The following is a 22,958-nucleotide window of genomic DNA, read 5'->3' on the forward strand; positions in this document are numbered from 1 at the left end:
TTATACATGCATCATGCATGGATATATTCAAAGTCAGTTGTGTCGTTTTTTATAAGACGTCAGCGGCCTCCATGGTCANGTTTGAGATTGGAAAGTTTAATAATTATTGTTCAAACGATGGTCATCGGAAGACGGAGTCATGGGGGAATAACAGCGACTGTTGTAGTTGGACGGGTATCACGTGCAATGCCAAGTCCGGAGAAGTGATCGAGCTACACCTTCGCTGCAGCGGCCTCCATGGTCAGTTTCATTCCAATAGCAGTCTTCAAAACCTTCCTTTTCTAAGCACTCTTGACCTTTCATATAACAATCTTACTGGCCAAATCCCAGATTCCATTGGAAATCTTTCTAATCTTATCACTCTCAGCCTTTCGGAAAATTATTTCAGTGGTCGGATTCCATCTTCGATTGGAAACCTTTCTCATCTCTACCTTTTTTTTAATCAATTTTCTGGTAAAATCCCATATTCAATTGGAAAGCTTTCTCAACTCACCGATCTCCGCCTTTTTAGAAACAATCTCGTTGGTGAAATCCCAAATTCAATTGGAAACCTCTCTCATCTCACCTATCTCAACCTTTGGAGAAACAATCTCATTGGTGAAATCCCATCTTCTTTTGGCAATCTAAACCAGTTGACCTACTTATTTGTTGATCATAATATGCTCATTGGCAACTTTCCCAATGTACTACTGAATTTGACAGGGTTGTCGGATTTATCACTCTCCGACAATCAGTTCAGTGGTGCGTTTCCTCCTTATATCACTTCACCATCTAACCTAGAATATTTATCCCTTGGAGGCAACAACTTCAAAGGGCCAATCCCGAGATCCATTTCCAGATTAGTCAACCTTTCGGATCTTGACCTTTCTCATTTCGACACCCAAGGCCGCCCAGTTGACTTTAGTATCTTCTCTCCTCTCAAGTCACTTGAAAGTCTTTACCTATCCTATTTGAACACCACCACTACGATTGACTTGAATGATATCTTATCATATTCCAAAAGCCTCTATGAAGTAGATCTCTCAGGCAACCATGTTTCAACAACAAACAAGAGTTCAGTTTCAAATCCCCTTTCACAGGAGATAGATTCTTTGTACTTGTCAGGCTGCGGTATCACCGAGTTTCCAGAGCTCCTAAGAACCCAATATGAAGTGACGCTATTGGACATCTCCAACAACAAAATCGAAGGTCAAGTCCCTGCCTGGTTATGGACTCTACCAAATTTGACGTACGTGAATCTTTCAAACAATACTTTCATCGGTTTTCAAAGATCAAAAAAGAAACAAGCACTATCCTCTGTCCGGAAACCATCTATGAGGCACTTGCTTGGCTCCAACAACAACTTCACCGGAAAGATTCCTTCTTTCATATGTGAGTTGCATTCTCTAAACACTCTTGATTTATCTGAAAACAAGTTTAACGGTTCAATCCCTCGTTGTATGGTAAATCTCAAGAGTAATCTTTCGGATCTAAACCTTCGGCATAATAATCTTAGCGGAGGTCTTCCAAAGCATATATTTGAAAGTCTAAGGTCGTTTGACGTTGGTCATAACCTACTTGTGGGAAAGCTTCCTAGATCTTTGATCTGTTTCTCTACTCTTGAAGTTTTGAACGTGGAAAGCAACAGAATCAACGACACGTTTCCGTTCTGGTTGGGTTCTCTACAAAAGCTGCAAGTTCTTGTCCTTCGCTCCAATGCATTTCATGGACCAATACATCAAGCCTCGTTCCCTCAGTTGCGAATCATCGACATATCACATAATCACTTCTATGGAACTTTGCCATCAGAGCACTTTTCGAAGTGGACTGCTATGTCATCATTTGGAGAAAATGAAGTTGGGTCTAACAAAATGTATATGGGAGATAGATATTACCAAGATTCATTGGTTTTGATGAATAAAGGTGTAGAGTTAGAACTGGTACTTATCCTTGAAATCTACACAGCAATCGACTTTTCGGGAAACAAATTTGAAGGAGGGATTCCAACGTCCATCGGTCTACTGAAAGAGCTTCATGTGCTCAACTTAGCAGACAATGTATTCACTGGCAGCATCCCTTCATCTATGGGGAACCTGACAGCTCTCGAGTCCCTGGACGTTTCCCAAAACAAGCTTTCAGGGGAAATCCCACAAGAGCTAGGGGAGCTCTCGTTCCTTGCGTACATGAACTTCTCTCATAACCAGCTTTCAGGCCTAGTTCCAGGGGGCACTCAGTTTCGGACGCAGAATTGCTCTTCTTTCGAGGGAAGCCTGAGACTTTTTGGACCTTCTTTTGACGAAGTTTGCAGAGATATTCACACGCCACCATCACATCAACAGTATGAAACGACGGAATCAGAGGAAGAAGACGAAGAAGAGGTGATTAGTTGGATAGCAGCTGCAATAGGATTCATACCTGGTATTTCCTTTGGATTTACGATTGGATACATATTGCTTTCCTACAAACCAAAGTGGTGGTTCATGAACCCTTTTGGCCGAAACAATTGACGGAGAAGCACCACAACTCACTGGAGAGGTAATGTTCCTAACTTTTTAACGAATTTGTTAGTGAGCATTAGAATAATGGGAATAATTAGGTGGATAATATTTTAAAAATATGTCCGTAATTGATACAATTTAGGTGGATAATATTTTAAATTGTTGTTAAGCTATTTTATACAATTTTGTGAAATATCTCTTTGATCTTTCATTTTCGTATACTACAACCAGAAGTTCTATTCTGACTGATGAATTTTAAAAATGTAAAGATCTATCTATCAGATTACTTTTCCAAGTGGACTGCTATGTCATCACTTGGGACCGACGAAAATCGGCCGAATGTCAATTACATGGGAGATAAATTAGGCTATTACCAAGATTCAATAGGTTGGAGCTAGTAAGTATCTTAAAAATCTACACAGCAATCGACTTTTCGGGAAACAAATTCGAAGGAGAGATTTCAAAGTCCATCGGTCTCTTGAAAGAGCTTCATGTGCTCAACCTGTCAAACAATGCATTCACTGGCCGCGTCCCTTCATCTATGGGGAACCTCACAGCTCTCGAGTCCCTGGACGTTTCTCAAAACAAGCTTTCAGGAGAAATTCCACAAGAGCTAGGGGAGCTCTCATTCCTTGCGTACATGAACTTCTCTCATAACCAGCTTTCAGGTCTACTACCAGGAGGCAATCAGTTTCAAACGCAGCCTTGCTCTTCCTTTGGAGATAATCCGGGACTTGTTGGCTCTTCTCTTGACAAAGTTTGCAGAGTTATTCACACACCACCAGCATCACATCAACAATATGAAACGCCGGAATCAGAGGAAGAAGACGAAGAAGAGGTGATTAGTTGGATAGCAGCTGCAATAGGATTCATACCTGGTATTTTCTCTGGCTTGACGTTTGGATACATATTGCTTTCCCACAAACCAGAGTGGTTCATGAACCCTTTTGGCCGAAACAATCGTAGACAGTAGACGGATAAGCACCACAACTCACTAGAGAGAGGTATTGTTCCTGACTTTTTAACGAATTTGTTTAGAATAATGGGAATAATTAGGTGGATAATATTTTAAAATATGTCCGTAATTGATACAATTTAGGTGGATAATATTTTAAATTGTTGTTAAACTATTTTATACAATTTTGTGAAATATCTCTTTGATCTTTCATTTTCGTATACTACAACCAGAAGTTCTATTCTGACTGATGAATTTTAAAAATGTAAAGATCTATCTGTGTTTGGACTTCACATGGAAGCTTTTTCTGGTTGCTTTCTTAGACACAATCCTTTGGTGCTTTCAGGGTGTCCAAAAACAACAAGAATAAGGTATGAGAGAGAGAGAGATGAAGGTCATACTATCTGCATATATGATTTGATAACGTTTAAGAGATCTTATTCAACGAGGATGGAAACTTCAGGTGCCTCACCAAAACTAGCAAAGATCTCTCTTTCTCAAGTGTCTACTTAATAAATTTCTTAGCGCATTTTGCTTGTGAATAAGTGAACCAGAAGAACATGTACAATCTTTTTAATGTTTTAAAGCTTTTAGCTTAATGTCAATGTAAGTTTCATGTAATAGTTAAAATCAAACCTTTTTATGTCAAAGAGCAATGGAAGTGAGTAAAAAAACTATCATATACCTATTTTTCATCAAGACATACTGAAACTGAAGCATACCAAGTCAAGGATTAGCAATAAAAGAGGAAAGAGTATTCCTTTAGAGTAACTTTCAAACTCGATCGGGAGTCAAATCATTTCCATATTCCTTTTTCTCTTCTTCACATATGTTCAAAAGACAAGAAGTAGCTAGAGAAGCATTACAAACCCCAAGAATTTATTCTTAATTTGAGCTTACCATGCATGTGCTTAAAAACTTCCATTGCTCCCTTTTAGCCGAAGTATCTCCCTTCTTGTTTCAAGCTACAAGAACCCAAACAAAAGATAAGAGATTTTGTACTTAAAGCAATTGTAATAGAAGTATCAATTTGTGAGTTTTGCAAAGTATTTTTACCAGCTCCATCTCCAAAGTAATCATCCTCTCAGCTTGTTTCATCTGAGTATGCTTCAACTCCTTGACTTCCGACAATATCTAGCATAGAAAAGCATATTCATAGTAAGTTTCATTAGTGGATCATAAGCAAAACTGTTCATTTTTTGTGGTTCAGGGAACAACGGATGACCTAAACTTACGGGAAAAGGGCCATTTCCGACCTGTACAATTGTCAAAAGTGTCAATTTATACCTGTACAAACTCTTGGTGCCAATTTATACCTATACTCAAAGAAAATTCAAATTTCATACCCAATTATAAAAATAGTGCCGATTTCAAAGTCAAAATCAACAAATATTAGTCAACAGCTGAGTCAGATGACACGTCCTGTAGTGGCGGAAACATAGGAGGAGGATCCACAAGGAGATTTAGCTATACTTCTATCCTCAAAGTCCCAGGAAATCTTCTCATCCTCCCAAGAATTAGGCACCATCGATGACGAAGCTGCTCCCATGTTACCCACAAAGCTCTGGAGACCATCCTTATCCTTACGGTCCTCCAAAATCTTGTTCAGTCCATCCAGATGGACTTGAAAGGAAGATGCTGCATCTCAATCGATGACTGAATATGTATCCTCAGCAGGGTCTTCCTTGCTAATGCTACATCCTATTCTATTGTTAGCTGTGGCAGAGGTTCCCTTTTGTGTTGGATGGAGATCTTGTTGATGATACACCGAATCAGATAAAGAAGAAAGGAAAATGGAAGAAAGAGAAACGAAAGAGCTCACAGATCAGAGTAGTTGTCATCAAGACAAGGAACGTGGAAGATCTTCATCGTCTTCTTCCTTCGATCGATCGTCGTAATCCTCAACCGCCTGAATCATCATCTCACTCTACTAAACTTTAGGAGTTATCGACACTCGCGGCGATTTTCTCTCCCAACCCTTTTCTTCTTCTGATCACAACCGCTTGTACTGACGGTGGGGGTTCTCCGTCGATTCCGACGACGAAGAGAGCCCCAAGGCTCATGGCACTTCATCCGTAAACTGCAACATCAACAAAGTGAAACTTTCAAATCAAAATCAAGGGAGCAGTGGAAGGGAGAAGCTTCCTCGACACACCGACGGTAAGAGCTCTATGGGCGGTGATGCGACGGGAGTAGAAGAGGGAGATTTACGGCAAGGATCGAGAGAGTAAGGCGGTTAGATCTGATGACCGGAGATTCTGGAGGCTCTCACGGCTGTCGTTCGATGGGGGAGGTCGTCTATGGCTAGGAGGAGCTGAACCACCGTCGAAGGTTCCAGATCTACTCCCTACCGCCTTTGATCTCTCACGTATGAGCCTGAATCTCTTCGACAATCAAAGATCGGAACTCTTCTTCCTCCTCAAAGCTGCTCTACGGTGGCGGGATGGCAACGGATCTTGGATCACCATCTCCGTTTGACTCGCGTCGTCCAGGCTCACCGGAGGACCTGTTCCGATGAGCATCCGCAATCCCATGGGCGGCGGCTTAAACTGAGTTCTTCAGTTTAGGGTTAGGGTTAGAGAGCGATCGGTTTGATTCTGGTTCGCTTTAGATAAACCCGGGTCAATTTTGATTTTTGGTTTTACTCGGTTTGATGTTTGTGGTTTAGGCCTTAAGGGGATTAATGTAAATGGGCCTAAATTCGGAAATAGCCCATTGGTCATTTATTTATAATATTGAATACCCTTTAACAAAAAAAAAAAAATTAGGAGTTATCGAATTTGGTTCACCAGAACCGGTTTGAACCGGAACATACCAAAACAAATTAAAAATTATGACCAAGTTAATTCTGTAAAGTAAACCGAACTAAAATCGAATCGCGACATTCGCTATTTTATTTATTTTCCGTTTTAGGTTATTATCAGAGTTTTGGGGGAGATTCGTCTCTGTGGAATTGTTGAAATTAATCTGGGAAGAGAAGAAGAAAATGGGAAAGCAGCCGGTGAAATTGAAGGCGGTGGTTTACGCACTTTCTCCGTTTCAGCAGAAGATCATGACGGGTCTCTGGAAGGATCTACCTGAGAAGATCCACCACAAGGTCTCTGAGAATTGGATCAGCGCCACTCTCCTCGTTACCCCTGTCGTTAGCACCTACTGGTACTCTCTTTTTCTCTTATCAATTTGATTGCGAAACGAATCTTAAGAGAGAGTTCCGATCTGGTGATTGTTCGTCGATTTGGTTGTTGTTGTACGAGTTTTGCGGTTTCTGTGTCATCGAGCTAGTGCATCAAAAAATGGATTTAGGGTTCTTCATTTGTGACGTTGTAGTAACAAATGAGAAATGATAGGAATTAAGTTAGCTGGAGAAGAATATAGGTAACATAACCATTGAGATATGGGCAACAACTCTAGAATTTTCTCAATTGTGAGTCTGTAATTTTGAACCTGAGTGTGGTAAGGAGCCTCTCGGCTAGAAAAGTCTATCAGGTAACAATTAGTATTGTGGAATTGCTTCTCAAGAGGATTTTAATACTGCTGTAATCAATAGCTAATGTGTGATTCCATTAAACCAATTGAGTTCGTGCTTGTTAAGCTAGTAATTGCTTGTTCGATCTTAACATACTTAAGTTTCTCGTGTCACCGTCTGTTGTATTTAATCTTCAAATACACTAATGAGTGCAGGTATGCTCAGTACTTCAAGGAACAGGAGAAGCTTGAGCACAGATTCTGAAGCATGAAGTCAGTCAATCTCCGTTTCTACAACAACGCTATAGTTTGAAGTCACTCCTTTTGTTTTCAAGCCGATAATGTTCTTTAAAAGCTTATGTGGGGAATCGTCTGAGTCAGTTTTTCTGATACTCTTTTGTTAAATAAATGTTTTGGTTTCATGACAATAACTGTTGGTTGATGTTCATCTTTCTTTATATGGTATGGAATTGGATTGAATCGTAAAAACAATCTATTTATAACTGAGGACAAACACTAACGCTGTGTATGTATGTTCCCTCGAAACATACAAACACTAGGATTGCGTTCCTTCATAGACATTGATATTCATATTGATATTGACACAGTAACTTTTACTTACAGAGTTACAGTACATTGATATTGACACAGTAACTCATAACAAACAAACTATACACACCAAAGAAGAAAAATAGAGAGGATAGTAGAAACATTGCTCAAAACGGTCCATCTCAACAGTTGATTCCACATACCAGCACGTCTGGACCGGTGACTCTAGATATAAACGGATCAACCCGAACCCACAACAACGAGAAGATCGAAGCTAGAAGAACCGACCAAACCACAATAATGGTTGGAGTCCGGCTCTGTCGGCCCATCAAACCCTTGAGGAATGGGTATAAGTGAACAATCACCCAGAAGGCAAAGAAGAGCTTACCAAAGAGGGGTCCCCAAGACTGATATCCACTATTGATAGCATAAGAGACTCCTGCAACCACTCCTAAAAGGTTTATAAAGAGCAGAGTCGTCGGTGGGACTAAAAGTGTTGTCCATTTGATCAAATACAGCTCGGCGGAGTCACCATCTTCATCTGAGGCTTTTGAAGTGACTGTGAAGTTGGTGTCAATACCAGCGAGGACTTTAAGTAGACCTTGGAAGACTGCAAACAAGTGAGCTGATACACCACCAATGACCCAAAACTGCTCGTTTCTCCACCATTCATCTATTCCCACACCGCTCCATCTCATTTCCAGTATACCCGTAGCGAAAATGGATAGAAAGAGAGACAGAAACCAAATGCTTGCCAAGTTACTTATCTACAAACAAGACAGCATTTGAAACAGCACCGCTTAGATAGACCATTGATACTTACGCCACTTCAGTTAGGGAGTTAAGTTAGATCAGTGAAATATCGAAGTAAGACAAAACTAATATTCAAGAGAGAGTGAGAGCAAACCTGAGGAATAATGAACCGGTTGGTGAAGAGACAAACGGCAGGCAATGTGCAGTACATGAGGAGAGGAATGGAGGTGATTGGATAAATGGTTGTGTTCACATATGCAAACCTCTCAAGAAATTTCAGCCTCCCTCCATAACCGTACCAGATTGGACAATGCCGACTGAAGAGAATCTCTACTGAGCCTAGAGCCCACCGGAGGACTTGGTTGAGTCGATCAGAAAGATTGATTGGAGCAGATCCTTTGAATGCAGGTCGTTTAGGCATACAGTAAATCGACCTCCAACCACGGGTATGCATTTTGAACCCGGTGAGAATATCTTCTGTAACAGAGCCATAGATCCATCCGATCTAAACAATGTCAAGAAAAAGTCAGAGATCAGAATATATAGACAGAGGACACACTAACGCGGAGATAACAGAACAGAACTAGGAAAATACCTCAGTTCCCCACTCTGTTTTGTCCTCATATCCACAGCTAATGACATGAATTGCTTCTTTTAGAAGGTTCTCTGGAGTTGCAGAAGGAGGAACACCTCCATTTTCCATTAGCGTAGAAGCAACAAAAACAGCTGATTTTCCAAATCTCTGTTCCAGGCTCATTTGTGACATCAAGAGTGCCTTGTCATCGTCCAAACCAGGATCTGATTTACGCAATATATTCAAATGCATTTTCACTCAGCATGTGAGTTAAATTAATATTGAAGTACCAAAGTCTCAAAATCAAAATGTTAAATAAACAGATAACTTAGAAAGAAAGAGAAAACAAGTTTACCTTCAACTCCCTCTTCTATATCCTCCAGGCTAAACACAGGAATGGTTGATTCCGTGTGCTTGCCAGATTTCTTTTTGTCAGTGTCTTTTTTAGATTTGGCATTCTTCTTTCTCACCCCACAAACTCTAGATAAAAAATTTGCTTTCTTGTGTTTTGGTTTCACTGGAGGTTCATAACCATATAATGCAGTTCTGTTGAAAACACACCCAGTTCCCACATATACTGGTCCTTGAATCCCATCTAAGCCTCTCAAATTAATCTGAAGAGTATATCACAAAGTTAGAGTAAATGTATAGTAAAAAAAGGACACAAATTAAGACAAGGTTTAACTTACATCGAAGAAAACCGTATTACGGTTAGCATATCTATCGTTTTTGTCAATACCATCAAATCTCTGTGGGAACTGGACATAACAAACTTGTTTCCCAAGGTTTGGGTCCATCAGAAAACACATAGCTTCTCTCAAGGCCTTGCTGTTATTAATGTAATGATCACAATCAAGATTCAATAGGAAAGGTCCATTAGTAAGGACTGCTGAAACTCTAACCTGTTCAAGTGAAGAGAGAGTACGCTCATTAGATGAGACAATAGATAACAAAGGAAAAGAACAAATTCAATGATCAGAAACCTACAAGTGCATTCATAGCACCAGCCTTTTTATGGTGTTGGAAACCTGGTCGCTTTTCTCTAGACACATAGACCAAACGTGGGAGCTCGTTGCCCTCTGTGTCCAATCCACCATTTTGTCCTAAGAAAACCTGCACTCAACATATTATATCTCAGTGACCAAACAAACTGGAAAATGATAGTAATAACTGATGCCACTGGAAACAAGATTCACCTGGATCATTCCTGGATGGTCCCTTGTGTTGTTTCCAGGCCATGGCGTACCATCTTTCATAACCCACCCTTCTTCAGGAACTTTCTGAGCCTTGGAAACAAGTGCATTTATTCGGATCTTGAATTCCTCATACTCCCTCTGCCAGAAACAGAACATGTCATTATTAGCATGGCAAAAGATAACTAGGAGTGTTTTGAAAGACTAGACTATAAACTTTACCTTCATAGCTCTGCGATCTTTGACAAATGATGGATGAACTTTATCCTTGAGGTAATCAATTTTCTGAGCAAAGTACCATTCTGGTGCTCGAGGCTCAATACTATATTTCTTGCAGAAAGGTACCCATTTTCGTGCAAATTCAGATGTTTCTGCTAGTGATTCAAATGATAACATAGCAGCACCATCATCAGAAACATAACAAGACACCTTATCCACGGGGTAATCAACTGCCATAATAGAGAGCACTGTATTGGCTGTCACCAGAGGAGGCTCCTTCAACGGGTCAACAGTACTCACAAATATGTCCACAGCTGCTAACTGCGATGGTTCACCTTCACGTTCGTATCTATAGTAAAGTAGAGGATTAGCAGATATCTTCAGGCTAGACATTAAAAGACAAAAGGCAGCTAATATTTGAGTAACAGAATCAGAACAGAAAAATAAAGGCGTACCTTAAAGATAGTCTATCAAGGTAAGTTTCCCGGTTAACAGGAAACCACTTGGGGAACTGATCAAGAATCCATGAAATGGCGAACCAGATCTCACATATCACTGATACCAGCCATAGACCAAATGCATTTGGCACTGGATTTGTGATACGATAATGTAAGAAAAGACAAAGGATTACGAGCCGCAGCATTATAACCATTCTGTATGGATTTATACGTGATGATGGTACGGATACTTTCCTTGAAAGAGGTTGCCGTGCTTCATCACTCCTGCATGATTCAGAAAAAGATCAACACATCACTTATTTGAAAAAGAATCCCAAGCTTGATTGAGCAGTGTCAAAAGTGAACCTTTAGGGACTAAAGAGATAACAAAAACAAGTACTCACAGCAAAGCCTCGTCAACAAAGAAATCAGTGCTGGCATCAATATCAGAAGCAGCTTGAGTGCTCATACGACCAGATTTGTTATCCTGCTTCATTTTCCAGCCATCAACTCTCTCCTTCCAGGCAACATTGCCTAATCCTATTGAGCCAAAATCTCTAGCAGGATCAACAATCCTTCTGTTTGCTGCAAGATAATACACAACAGGGTTTAGTGCTGACAAAATTGAGAATCCTTGATTTGAATATACGAATATGATGGTCAGGTAAACAACGTGATTGACTGATATCTGATGAGTCAGGAAACTGCTTTCCACTAGCTATAGTAGAAGATCTAGACAATCGTTCAGGTGAAGCAGCAGAAAACTCTTCAGAAACCTATCAAAAAAAGCGAGAGACAAAGTCAGATCCCAACATTGTCTGTCCACTCAAGCTATCTAAGCTTGATGTGAAATGCCACAAAGAAGGAGAAGCCATAATGTCTTACCTCTTGTCTACTAGTGAGCCGAGGAACAACATTGTGAGAGACCTCTTTGTCATACTCAGAGTCTCCAACCTCCTTCCCTTTCCCACCTGTAGTAAGATGCCATCCAAGCATCTGTTCTGATATCTTTTCGTTCCGTGACTTTTCTGTATAACCAAACTCACCAGCACCTTCATCAGCAACATCAAAGCCATCATCGTCTTTATCTCCAGTAATAGCAGGACTACCTAAACACAGATATCGATACCTTAACAATGATCAAGTCATCCAAATACACAATAACAAAAATTTACACATAAAAACCAAAAATGTACCCTTGAGTCTCTTATATGTAGTCTTGCATTGAGGACAAGACTGGTTTCCATCTTTCCTTTCGTACTCATAACAAAGTCTACAAACTGGGAATGAACAAAAATCACACGCCACAAAAGGCTCCCCATCCACAGTCTTCCCAACATTATCACTACAAATCTCACAAATCTGCTCACCAGCGTTACTACTACTCATCATCTTCCCCTAACAAATTCGTATACAAACTAAACTCAATTAGGAAAACCTAAATTTATATAAAGAATGGGAAGTTGAAGAGACGAAGCGAAAAAACAATACCGTCGTTTCTACTTCTGAGTCCATCTTAATTGATTATCTTCTTTCCACTGAAGCGTCGGAACTGTTCAAAACAGAGAGAGAGAAAGAGTGGTTTCGTCTTCGTAATGTAAGACCTCACACACACACTTATGACTCTCTTTTTCTCTTCTCTCTCTGAGGATCATCAACAACTCTTCTTCGTCTTCTTCTCCAGACTCCAGAGAGATTTATGGAGGAAGCTTACAAGCTACACTAAATTCTCACCGACACCTTCACACATCACACTTGTCTTTTCTGATTACACTCTATTTCTTTTTAGCTTTCTCTACACGTTTTCCCGAAATTTAATTTCGGGTTACACGTTAACCGGTCTCATTCCGAAATTAATTACTTTAAATTAATTGAGTTTAATGACGCATTTAATAAATTGAAGAAAACATATTTTTATTTCAAAAATCAAATGTAAAATAATAATAAATAATGACATTTAAACAGAAAAAAAAATAACGCTCTCTCTCTCTCTCTCTACCACGAAATAGATCATTATTATAGTTTCTTAATTTTTGGTTTAGATAGAACCGACGGAAACGGCAGCTTTGATGAGTAAACCGAAGAGAACAAAAGGATTAGAAAAGAAAGGTGAATGGTCACTGTCCAATTCGTAAACTTGGCTCGGTGGCCACCTTCTTATCATCGCCTCTTGCTGCTCCGGTTTCATGACTCGGTCATGTAACGTCTTTATGTACACTCGCGGCACGTGCTCCTTATCCTCTTCTCCTTTTGTTTCTTCTTCTACTTCTTCCAGTTTTGCTGTCGTTAGCGCCAGAATCGGTGCTGGTCTCATCATTAATGCAGCCAAGGAACATTCCTTTTTACACCAACATAAGGGGACAACAAATTTTGGATTGGATAAGAAAATAGATATGTACAAATTGCATAGTTTATTTTTATACGTTTCATATTCAAATTAATCATAATTCATAACACCTAGGATTTAAAACATTAAATCTTGGATCTTTGAGCTTTCTATATGAGGAATGTAACAGTAACAGTAGAGAAACCTGTTGAGGACTCATGTGGTAAAGGAGTTTTCGTCGGAACTCATGTTTGATAATAGCACTGGTTGGAGGATTCTCGGTTCCTAAACCGAAGTTAAGCTCGTAGACATCACCATGTTCTGATAGATCAGGAACTCCCTGTAGTGTGACAAAGAAACATAACGTCACACGCAAGTTAACTTGGTTTTAAAGAAATTTGTTGGATCTTTACATCTTTCATATCTTCATCGGTTTGGAGCCCGTATTTAAGCATCGAAGCTCCAATATAGACAGCGACAGAGATCTTCTTAGGGAATCGCTGTATCGCGCTTGTCACGCTAAGTCCTCCTGCACTGTGCCCCACAAGTATCACCTGAAAAAAACCAGAACAGAGAAAAAACAGAGCGAGTTTGCTTCAGATTCAAGAATCAATTCTATTGAGTTCTGAGTTAGGTTTTTACCTGTTCTTGTTCGGGGATAGAGGAGAGGAAGTCTATGAGTGGTTGGTTATACTGGTCGAAGGAAGTGAGAGAGTCGGCGGATGAAGAATCTATTCCGGAGGATTTAAGGTCGATGCAAGTGACGTCGAAACCAGAGACTTCCATGAGACACTTGATCTTGTACCAGCACCATGATCCTAAACTCATGCCATGTATTAGCACGAAGTGTGGTGGTTTTCTTCCCGGTTTGAGTTCTAGGGTTTCTTCTTGATTGTCCTCCGCCATCGATATGGATTACGTTGGAGTTTAGCCGGAGGTTTTTATGGGGTTCCCCTTCTAGAGAGTGCTCTGTGTGTGTCTTGTCACAATTGTCAAGCTCATATATAGTGAAAAATATCTTTTGCTTCTTTCCCAGTGGGTGAATTTTTATGGTATAGTATAATAATAATTAATAATTGTTACTATTAAGAAATGACCACCGAGTAGGCCTTGAATAGAAATTTGATAAGGAATATACAGAATGTGTAGGTTCAACATATTTTATTTAGTAAAAATCTAAAAATATATACAAATAATAGAGTAAATCGATTAAATAGTAACGCACCAAAAGATAAAATCAATTAAATAGTAATTTGTTAAAAAGATATTCCAAAAAGAATCAATTTTTTTGCAAAAGAATAAACTTTGTCACCATGTAATAGATAGACATTGGTTTTTGTACAATGCCATTTTATTTATTTTTCCATGTAAACACTTCCTTTTGCAAATTCTGAATTTGATGCAACCTTTAGTCGTGTGTTTTGATAAATTTAATCTTTTAACTTAGGGTATGTTACGAGAATTAAAATGGAGAGAAATTTGAAGGGTTTTTGTCAAGGGATGTATATATAGATATCGTTTTGGTTGTGGATCCGACTTTTGTATATTGGTCACTTGGGTCATTGCATAATGCATATTCTTATAGTTGGGGTAGTCAATGAGTAATAAGTGTGTTCTGACTATATTCTTGTAATTGGTATGTACTATTTACGTTTTATCCGCACTGATTACGTTTCTATTCTCTAAACAATTTATGACTAATGACATGCCATAAAAAAAAAGGTTCGACCTTCGACGTTTATACGATTACCAGAAGGTACTGATGAGGATAGAATGATTATCAATCTCGACTAATAAAGAAAAACCATTTGATAGCTGGATTCAATTTGATGTGATAAAGAAAATACTATATAGTCATCGTTATTGTAAAATGTTACAAAGATTAAGGTATGTCACGTGTGTTATCAAGACCCGTGCTATGATTTTGTTTTGTTATTTGATTTAAGTTATACTAGTATATCCCATAGCTATATTAATTATGTAGGGTACTCGAATTATTTTCCGGTCAGTTTTCTAACGCAAAAAGATAAATAATTTTCATTGACCAATTTAATGCTTGTTAGCTGTAACTCTAAGAAGAAGTAAAAGTTTAAAATTATTGACTCAGTTAGTTGGTCACATGCCATTTTCACGTTCATAATTTTCATTTGAATTGAAAATATGCACGATGTTACATCTAATAACCATCACATCGAGTACTAATTAAGTAATTTTATCAACCTCAAGTACGTATTTATGTTCTCTAGAGTTTTTTGTTCTTCTAATTTTTGTAAGAATTTGCTTTTCGATTTTCTCTTCTATAAACCTGATCTGCTTAATGATCAGTGTATATATCGTGGCAAATAACAGCTAGCTCTTCGGTTGTCTTTGTTTGATTTGGTTTAGAATTTGAACGTTTCTGTTCCTTTTTATTACAAAAAGAAAGAAAGTAAATGCAAAGTTAAACACGTAAGTAAATTACACGTTTGTGTAACTAAGAATCGGATCAGACAATCTTAATTTGACTAAAGAAAAAATATGTGTCGTTAAAGTTACGTAGAACCATTAAATTTAAATTACAAATGGAAAAGAGTTGAGACTTTTGTGCAATTGTTTTTTTTCTTCAGAGTGTGTATTTTGTTTAAAACCAATTAAGAATGATGAAAGAAACGAAACTATAGGTGCAAATAATGAAGCACTGATTGAAAAGTTTTTAAAAAAGGAGAAGTGTCACAACACAAACAAAGATGAAGATATCTCTTCCTCCTTTTCAGTGGGTTACGAAAGCGTCTTTTACTATTTTTCTTTTTTCCCCATATTTCCCTATTTTTCGGTTTATTTTGTAACATATATTGTAATTCAACTTTATTTTTTCAGTTGTTCTTTGTCCATGCTAGACAAACGAACGTGTGAATGAAAATGACATATACAAGAATTTGGATTAACTCTAATTGTTATTTTCTACTATGCCAAATATTCCATATTTTGAGGGTCTTCTACACATGCCTTTTTTTTTTCCACTCTAGCCATTATTAAAGTTTCTAACGGAAAAACGTGTAGTGATTAAAAACCAGAGAAACATCCAAAAGAAAAGAAAAGAAAAATTAAGACTAGAGACAATTCAAGAAAATAAAACTTGTGAATTTCTCAACATTCATCAACTGTTCACATTTTTGCAAAGTGATTGTATGATCGCATACTATTTGTTAGACCGACCTATACATCTGCTGCTATAACCATAATCCCAAAAAAAAAAAAAAAAAAACCATCATTCAACAAAAGTTAGCCTTTTCCTTTCTTATGAGAAAAGGAAAGAATGCAATAAGTGAGAGAGATGACATATGAAATGGTCAGACGAGAGACATGTGCCGAAAGGAAAGCCTTTTCGCCAATTGTCAGTGTCTTTGTGGACAAAGGGAATCAGATTCATTTTTTTCCTTATCTATTTTGTGTAACGTTTTTTATAATTTACTTTTTAGTTTTATAACCAAAACTGTGACTTATTTACGTACTAGTTCGTTTTGTTTGGAATATCATAAAATGTTTTCACAAATTGTCTCATAGTTGGTAAGGTGTAGACCATAATACACCCCAAAGTTCATGATATATATATGCCAAGGGGTTCATATTTTAATTTTATCAAACGGGTCTAGTAAGATCAGTCGAAACTCGAAACCCATCATGAACTCTCGACCATGCAAAAGTTATCGATTTTGACTTACTGAATCAAAAGTGATAAATCGAATTTTGAATACTGGACATGTTAGAATGAATCGATACTTTGCAATAGCATGTGTGCGCTAGACATGCCATGCGTACTTGGTGATAGTAGTGGACGAAATCCCATTTCCCTTTGTCTGAAAAAGTTCCTTTTAAAAATACATTAAAATACGGTTTACCAAAAAAAAAAAAAAAAACATTAAAATATAATTTCTTTTTATAAACTGTTCAATCATTGTGGATTCTCTAATTATCATTGAACAGTTGTTTTATATTAATAAAATAATACTCATGAGATTCTAAACTTTCTTAATTATTTATTTTGAACAAGTATAAAAGTAATTTTAAGAGACAATTAAGGAAAAAAAGGAAATGATTAAATAAAATTAAATGATTTTGGGAAATGTGAGGTTGTGAAATCTTTTACAAGATACTAAAAAAAAAAAAAATCCATAATAAATAAATACACGAACACCAAAGTCAAAGTGCATTACATCTCCATTTTATATTTTTAGGTTTTTACAGTATTTCGAAAGTTTGAAACCAAAAGAACCGCTCTTTTACTCGTAACCCTAATTTCAAAATCCTCTTCACTGCTACTATTCCCCTGTAAAGCTCTCTCCTCTAATCGACAAAATCTGGGTTTCTCCTCTCTCTCTCTCAACAAAATCAAAGTTTCAGGTCAGTAAAATCTCTTCTCTCTATCCCTCTGGTAATTCGAGGTTGGGTGAGAGATCATTCGATTTGTCTCTGATTTAGGGTTTTGTAATTCTACTGTTCTGAGTTCTGCTTTTTTTGGTTTGCTGAGCTTCTTCTGTTCATATGTTAGATATGGATATTAGTTTTACCACAAAAGAAACAGAATCAGAGAAGAAGGTTGACTCATCCTTGTGGCCACATCATTCTAAGTCATCAATAGCAGATATATTAACAGGTAACAGATCTATTTATTCTGTTCATATATGATTTGGTTTATTTTTGTTACATGTTGGTATTTGCATTCATCCACAGAGATTAATCAGAATGTTCAAAGCATGCTAAGCTTGATTGAAGATGACGAAACCGAGTCAACAGAGAAGTTTCTTTGCTTATATCAGTCTCTTGGTGAGACTTACAACGATTTGAACCAAGAGCTTCTCAATGGCCTTCTCAAATTTGATTTTAACATGCCTTGTTCAGACCACAAAAACAATGCCTCTTCCCTTGCAGCAACTCCACTTAGCTCCTTTAAGTCAGGAGCCTCTCTTAAGAACCAACTGGTCTCACCAACGAGTAGCAGCGAGATGTTGCAGAGCTTGAAAGGAAACGGTGAGGTTGAGAAGAACTACTCTGCATATTTGCTTGCTGATATGTTTTGTGCTGAGCTTGAAACTGCACAGAGAGAGTTAGAAGCAAGGAACATAGACATTGAAACTGAGAAAAGTCGTGTGAATGATTTAGAAAGTAAGCTATCGGATTCAAGTCAAAAGATTGAGAGTTTAGAAAGCGAGCTCGACGTGGTTAAAGAGAGTTTAGGTGTATCAGAAGCAGAGGTTTCAAAGCTGTGGGATTTGTTGAATGAATACAAGACCGAGAAAGCGAATCTGCAGAGTGGTAATGCTGCTGACTTGTTAGATAGCCTAAGAGCAGAGTTGAGATCAAGAGATATCCAGATTGAGCAGATGGAGGAGTATCTGAACCAGGTGTGTCTTAAAGACAATGAATCAGGAACCGACAAGAATGTTGTGGAAGAACTGAGGGGTAGAGTTGAAGTGCTGGAGAAACAAGTGGAGTTGCAGAGAAATGTGATAAAAGAACGAGAGGAAGAGAAAAGAGAGGCTATAAGACAGCTCTGTTTCTCACTTGATCATTACATGAACAGAGATATTTAGAGCTTGTAAGATCAGTTTCAGACAAGAACAAAGGTATGTCTTGTAAAATAAATTTGTAGAGAGTCCAAAACTTGTAGAATTGATCATGTGCTTTTTGGATGATGCAAACTAATATCTAACTTCATCTTGTAAAATCAAAACTAGAGCAGAGCTTAACACATGTTGCATCTCATCTTCTTCTTCATGTTTTTTCATGCATTGAAAGAGTTTTATAATGCTGAGACAGAACTTTGGGATATCATTAATATTTTAATACCGTAATTGTCTCATCTTAATAGGGATAAACTATTACAGAAAGAACCTATTTTAAACTTTAGTTTATGATTTTGCGACTTAACTTTCCTTTGCCAGAAATCAAACGCAACTTTCGTGACTCCTCACTTATAATATTAGCCGTCGACGAGTTGTCACTAAGTACAATAGCGAGCGAATCACTGAAGTTGTCCATGCCGTCGCTAATAAGGTGCCAAAACCATGCTCCCGTGCCTGCACCGCCTTTTTGAGCAGACGCGTAGACAATGTCATACGTTGCCTTGAACACGGCGTCTCTCTGGTCCTGTGTGTAGCCTGGTGTGATATTTGGTTTCCCGAATTCTCCTATGATTAGAGGTTTCTTAAGAATGTTCTGCGCATCTTCGATGTGTGCTTCGAGCCAATTTCTCAAGAAGTCCATTCGAGATTTCTCATCCAAGTTTGGAAACCTGAAAAATCAAAAGGTTTGGAATGGTAATGAACTTGTAAACCATTAAAAAAAAAAACGTTTTTTTTTTCATATAATAGAATTTGATGTTAAAGAAATGGTTTTTAGCTAGATTTATGGTACTAAAAAGATGAATCATAATAAACCCTAGAGACTAAATCTTGATTATATGGTAGTACAAGTAATTTCTAACTTACCATAAGTCAGGGTAAGAGTGAATCGATGCAAAATCAATGGCATCGACATTGTGATTAGCGATGAAATCAGTTCCAAGAACGTTGGCTGCAACCGGATTCAGAGTTTTCTTTCTTTGAGGAGATGAGTCACCATAGAAGCCTTCAAGACCAGTAGAGAGGAGATGATTTGAATCAACTGATTTCACATAAGGAGCCATTTCCTCAATCCAAGCCATAAGGGTTTTCCCATTTGGATCTGCTCTGCATTGTGGCTCGTTAATAAGCTCCCAACCCATAATGGTTGGTTCATCTTTGTACGCAACTTTGGTAAATGTATTCACTCTGTTCACCATAGTCTACAACGACAGAGAAAAAAAATCAAAGAGATCATAGGTTATATGATTCAGGGTCTAAAATATTCAGTAAGATTAAAGAAGTTATATAAAGTTGAGTTCATAGTATTTTGTACCTTGACGTGGTTTTTGTAGTACTGTTTAACAAGAGGGTTTGTGTAGAAATCGTCATCTGAAGATACGTTTTGACCTTTACTCTTGGCCCAACCAACGTATTGTTTCCTCCCTCCGAAATCAGAATAGTTATTGACAAAGGTGATTATCATTTTTATACCGAGTCTTTTTGCTTCGGCTATGACAAAATCCAAACCCTTTCCACCAGGAAAAAATTAACACAAATTTTTTTTCTTTCTAAAACAGATATTTATATTTTAGTTGAAAAGCATAGTCTTGATTAATAATTTCTACACTAAAAACAAGTAACAAGAGAAAACCGCATAACCAACATACAGTATTCATTTCAACAATGAAAATAATTTTTTGTAAATTTATATTTCTTTGACTATCAAATCTTGATGACATCGATTGATAGTGGCTTGAGGTAATCAAGCTAATCTATAACCTATTTTTGAATTAATCTCTCTATATTAAGAGATCTACTTACCTGAAACGTCTTTTCATGGTAGGAACCAGGAGAAGTTTGGAGACCGCGGTATATGGCGCCATCGCGGAACCCCCAGGTGCGGGCTATGGTCAAACCGTGACTTGTCGCATTTTGAAACGCATAAGTGATCTTAAACCTTGTGGTCGGATCTGTAGCTTCGTACGTGAGCCAGTAGGCATTGAAACCATTGGCGTAAAATGGTTTCCCATTGAAAATAAACTGTACGCCTTTCCTAGTCACGAACCCATTACTCGACGCAGCTTCGACTCCTCCTAGATCGCTATAGTTTTGTGCGATCACAATCGCTAAAAGCACTACAAAACACAAATACTTCATATCCTTGTTCTCTACTTTACACAAATACTTCATATACGTTACATGTTAGTATATATATTCGAGGTGCTAGTTATTACATGTTAGTATATATATTATAAGTTACTATCAAATTTTTAAAAAGTAAACACGAACATTCACGCAAACACGAATGTGATATATAAACACAGAAACATAATTAAGTTTTTCGTTTATAATCTAAAGCAATCATACATGCTAAATGGGGGAATAATATTTATTTGTGAAGCCAACACAAAAATTACGGATGACACGAAAATAAATACGTGCAAAGCTAAACGCCAATATTAAGAGGAACAAAAAAACACAGTTGGTATCTTAAACGCAAACACATCCAAATGTATCTTAACTCTTAACGTTTAACTCTGATGCATACGCAAAAAAATAAATGTAAATTACAACTTAATCAGATAATAGTGCAAAATGTGAAATATGTTTTATGGGTAAATTAAACTGTTCCACGATTTCCACTTTCTTCTCATTAATTTTTTTAATATATTTTATCTTATAAACCACAAGTCACCTGTCCAAAAAGATTAAGCCATATCATAAATTTTTTATTTTGTTTTTAAAAATCAATATTTTTTACAAATGATCGTGCAGAGAAGAGAGAGGAATGTGTGAAATAGGTTTTATCGGCAAATTAAACTGTTCCACAATCTCCACTTTCTTCTCATCATTTTTTTAATATCCTTTATCCCATAAAGCACAAATCATCTGTCAAATAAGATTAAGCCATATCAGAAATCTTTTTATTTTCATTTTAAAAATCAATTTTTTTTACAAATGATTGTGCAGAGAAGAGAGAGGACAAAAAGGAAAAATCTTACTGATGTGTGAAATAGGTTTTATCGGCAAATTAAACTGTTCCACGATCTCCACTTTCTTCTCATCATTTTTTTAATGTCCTTTATCCTATAAAGCACAAGTCACCTCTCGAATAAGATTAAGCCATATCAAAAAAAAAATTATTTTGTTTTTAAAAATCAATTTTTTAACAAATGATTGTGCATAGAAGAGAGAGGAAAAAAAGGAAAAATCTTACTTATGTGTGAAATAGGTTTTATCGGCAAATTAAACTATTCCACAATCTCCACTTTCTTCTAATCATTTTTTTTTAATATCTTTTATTCTATAAAGCACAAGTCACCTGTCCAATAAGATTAAACCGTATCAGAAATTTTTTTATTTTGTTTTTAAAGATCAAATGTTTTTACAAATGATCGTGCAGAGAAAAGAGAGGAAAAAAATGAAAAATCTTATTGATGTGTGAAATAGGTTTTATCGGCAAATTAAACTGTTCCACGATCTCTACTTTCTTTTCATCATTTTTTAAAATATCCTTTATCCTATAAACACAAGTCACATGTCCAATAAGATTAAGCCATATTAGAAATTTCTTTATTTTGTTTTCAAAAATCAATTTTTTTACAAATGATCGTGCAGAGAAGAGAGGAAAAAAAGAAAAAATCTTACTGATGTGTAAAATAGGTTTTATCGGCAATTAAAACTGTTCCACGATATCCACGATCTCCACTTTCTTCTCATCATTTCTTTAAATATCTTTTATCCTATAAAGCACAAGTCACCTGTCCAATAAGATTAAACATATCAGAAATCTTTTTATATTGTTTTTAAAAATCAATTTTTTTTTACAAATGATCGTGCAGAGAAGAGAGAGGAAAAAAAGAAAAATCTTACTCATGTGTGAAATATGTTTTATCGGCAAATTAAACTGTTCCACGATCTCCACGTTCTTCTCATTATTTTTTTAATATCCTTTATCCTATAAAGCACAAGTCACTTGTCCAATAAGATTAAGCCATATCAGAAATATTTTTATTTTGTTTTAAAAAATCATTTTTTTACAAATGATCGTGCAGAGAAGGGAAAGGAAAAAAAAGAAAAAATCTTACAGATGTGTGAAATATGTTTTTTCGACAAATTAAACTGTTCCACGATCTCTACTTTCTTCTCATCATTTTTTTGATATCCTTTATCATATAAAACACAAGTCACATGTCCAATAAGATTAAGCCATATCATAAATTTTTTTATTTTGTTTTTAAAAATTAATTATTTGTACAAATGATCATCCAGAGAAGAGAGAGGAAAAAGGAAAATCTTACTAATGTGTAAAATAAGTTTTATCGGCAAATAAAACTGTTCCATGATCTTCACTTTCTTCTCATCATATTTTTTAATATCCTTTATCTTATAAGGCACAAGTCACCTGTCTAATAAGATTAAGCCATA

At 36.9% G+C, this 22,958-nt stretch overlaps 6 protein-coding genes and 1 long non-coding RNA gene across 7 annotated transcripts; 3 read left to right on the plus strand and 4 right to left on the minus strand.

Annotated features, from left to right (window-relative positions):
• On the plus strand, positions 72–3,450 carry LOC104745271 (receptor-like protein 12). The gene is made up of 2 exons (XM_019236627.1): positions 72–2,397; positions 2,900–3,450. The coding sequence occupies exons 1-2, from the start codon at positions 72–74 to the stop codon at positions 3,448–3,450; spliced, it is 2,877 nt and encodes a 958-aa protein (XP_019092172.1).
• LOC104745272 lies at positions 4,150–4,626 on the minus strand. Its single transcript, XR_760719.1, has 2 exons — positions 4,489–4,626; positions 4,150–4,397 (listed from the first exon to the last, which is right to left on the minus strand). It is a non-coding gene; the product is annotated as an uncharacterized LOC104745272 (long non-coding RNA).
• Positions 6,333–7,397, plus strand: LOC104745275 (cytochrome b-c1 complex subunit 8-like). Its single transcript, XM_019237241.1, has 2 exons — positions 6,333–6,588; positions 7,114–7,397. The coding sequence occupies exons 1-2, from the start codon at positions 6,419–6,421 to the stop codon at positions 7,160–7,162; spliced, it is 219 nt and encodes a 72-aa protein (XP_019092786.1). The 5' UTR covers positions 6,333–6,418; the 3' UTR covers positions 7,163–7,397.
• On the minus strand, positions 7,460–12,306 carry LOC104745273 (cellulose synthase A catalytic subunit 3 [UDP-forming]-like). Its single transcript, XM_010466474.2, has 14 exons — positions 12,114–12,306; positions 11,819–12,020; positions 11,508–11,731; positions 11,296–11,398; positions 11,027–11,207; positions 10,641–10,907; positions 10,189–10,534; positions 9,970–10,107; positions 9,761–9,886; positions 9,463–9,675; positions 9,129–9,387; positions 8,795–8,997; positions 8,354–8,704; positions 7,460–8,213 (listed from the first exon to the last, which is right to left on the minus strand). The coding sequence occupies exons 1-14, from the start codon at positions 12,135–12,137 to the stop codon at positions 7,629–7,631; spliced, it is 3,222 nt and encodes a 1,073-aa protein (XP_010464776.1). The 5' UTR covers positions 12,138–12,306; the 3' UTR covers positions 7,460–7,628.
• LOC104745276 (methylesterase 17-like) lies at positions 12,575–13,941 on the minus strand. The gene is made up of 4 exons (XM_010466476.2): positions 13,591–13,941; positions 13,362–13,502; positions 13,154–13,288; positions 12,575–12,960 (listed from the first exon to the last, which is right to left on the minus strand). Exons 1-4 carry the CDS (start codon positions 13,852–13,854, stop codon positions 12,661–12,663), a joined length of 840 nt encoding a protein of 279 aa, XP_010464778.1. The 5' UTR covers positions 13,855–13,941; the 3' UTR covers positions 12,575–12,660.
• On the plus strand, positions 17,180–18,958 carry LOC104745278 (protein NETWORKED 4B-like). Its single transcript, XM_010466478.2, has 4 exons — positions 17,180–17,328; positions 17,477–17,581; positions 17,659–18,551; positions 18,870–18,958. Exons 2-3 carry the CDS (start codon positions 17,479–17,481, stop codon positions 18,516–18,518), a joined length of 963 nt encoding a protein of 320 aa, XP_010464780.1. The 5' UTR covers positions 17,180–17,328; positions 17,477–17,478; the 3' UTR covers positions 18,519–18,551; positions 18,870–18,958.
• Positions 18,753–20,719, minus strand: LOC104745277 (mannan endo-1,4-beta-mannosidase 3-like). Its single transcript, XM_010466477.2, has 4 exons — positions 20,352–20,719; positions 19,864–20,058; positions 19,416–19,750; positions 18,753–19,219 (listed from the first exon to the last, which is right to left on the minus strand). Exons 1-4 carry the CDS (start codon positions 20,685–20,687, stop codon positions 18,832–18,834), a joined length of 1,254 nt encoding a protein of 417 aa, XP_010464779.1. The 5' UTR covers positions 20,688–20,719; the 3' UTR covers positions 18,753–18,831.

Source organism: Camelina sativa, chromosome 15 (genome assembly GCF_000633955.1).
Source record: "Camelina sativa cultivar DH55 chromosome 15, Cs, whole genome shotgun sequence".
NCBI lineage: Eukaryota > Viridiplantae > Streptophyta > Magnoliopsida > Brassicales > Brassicaceae > Camelina > Camelina sativa.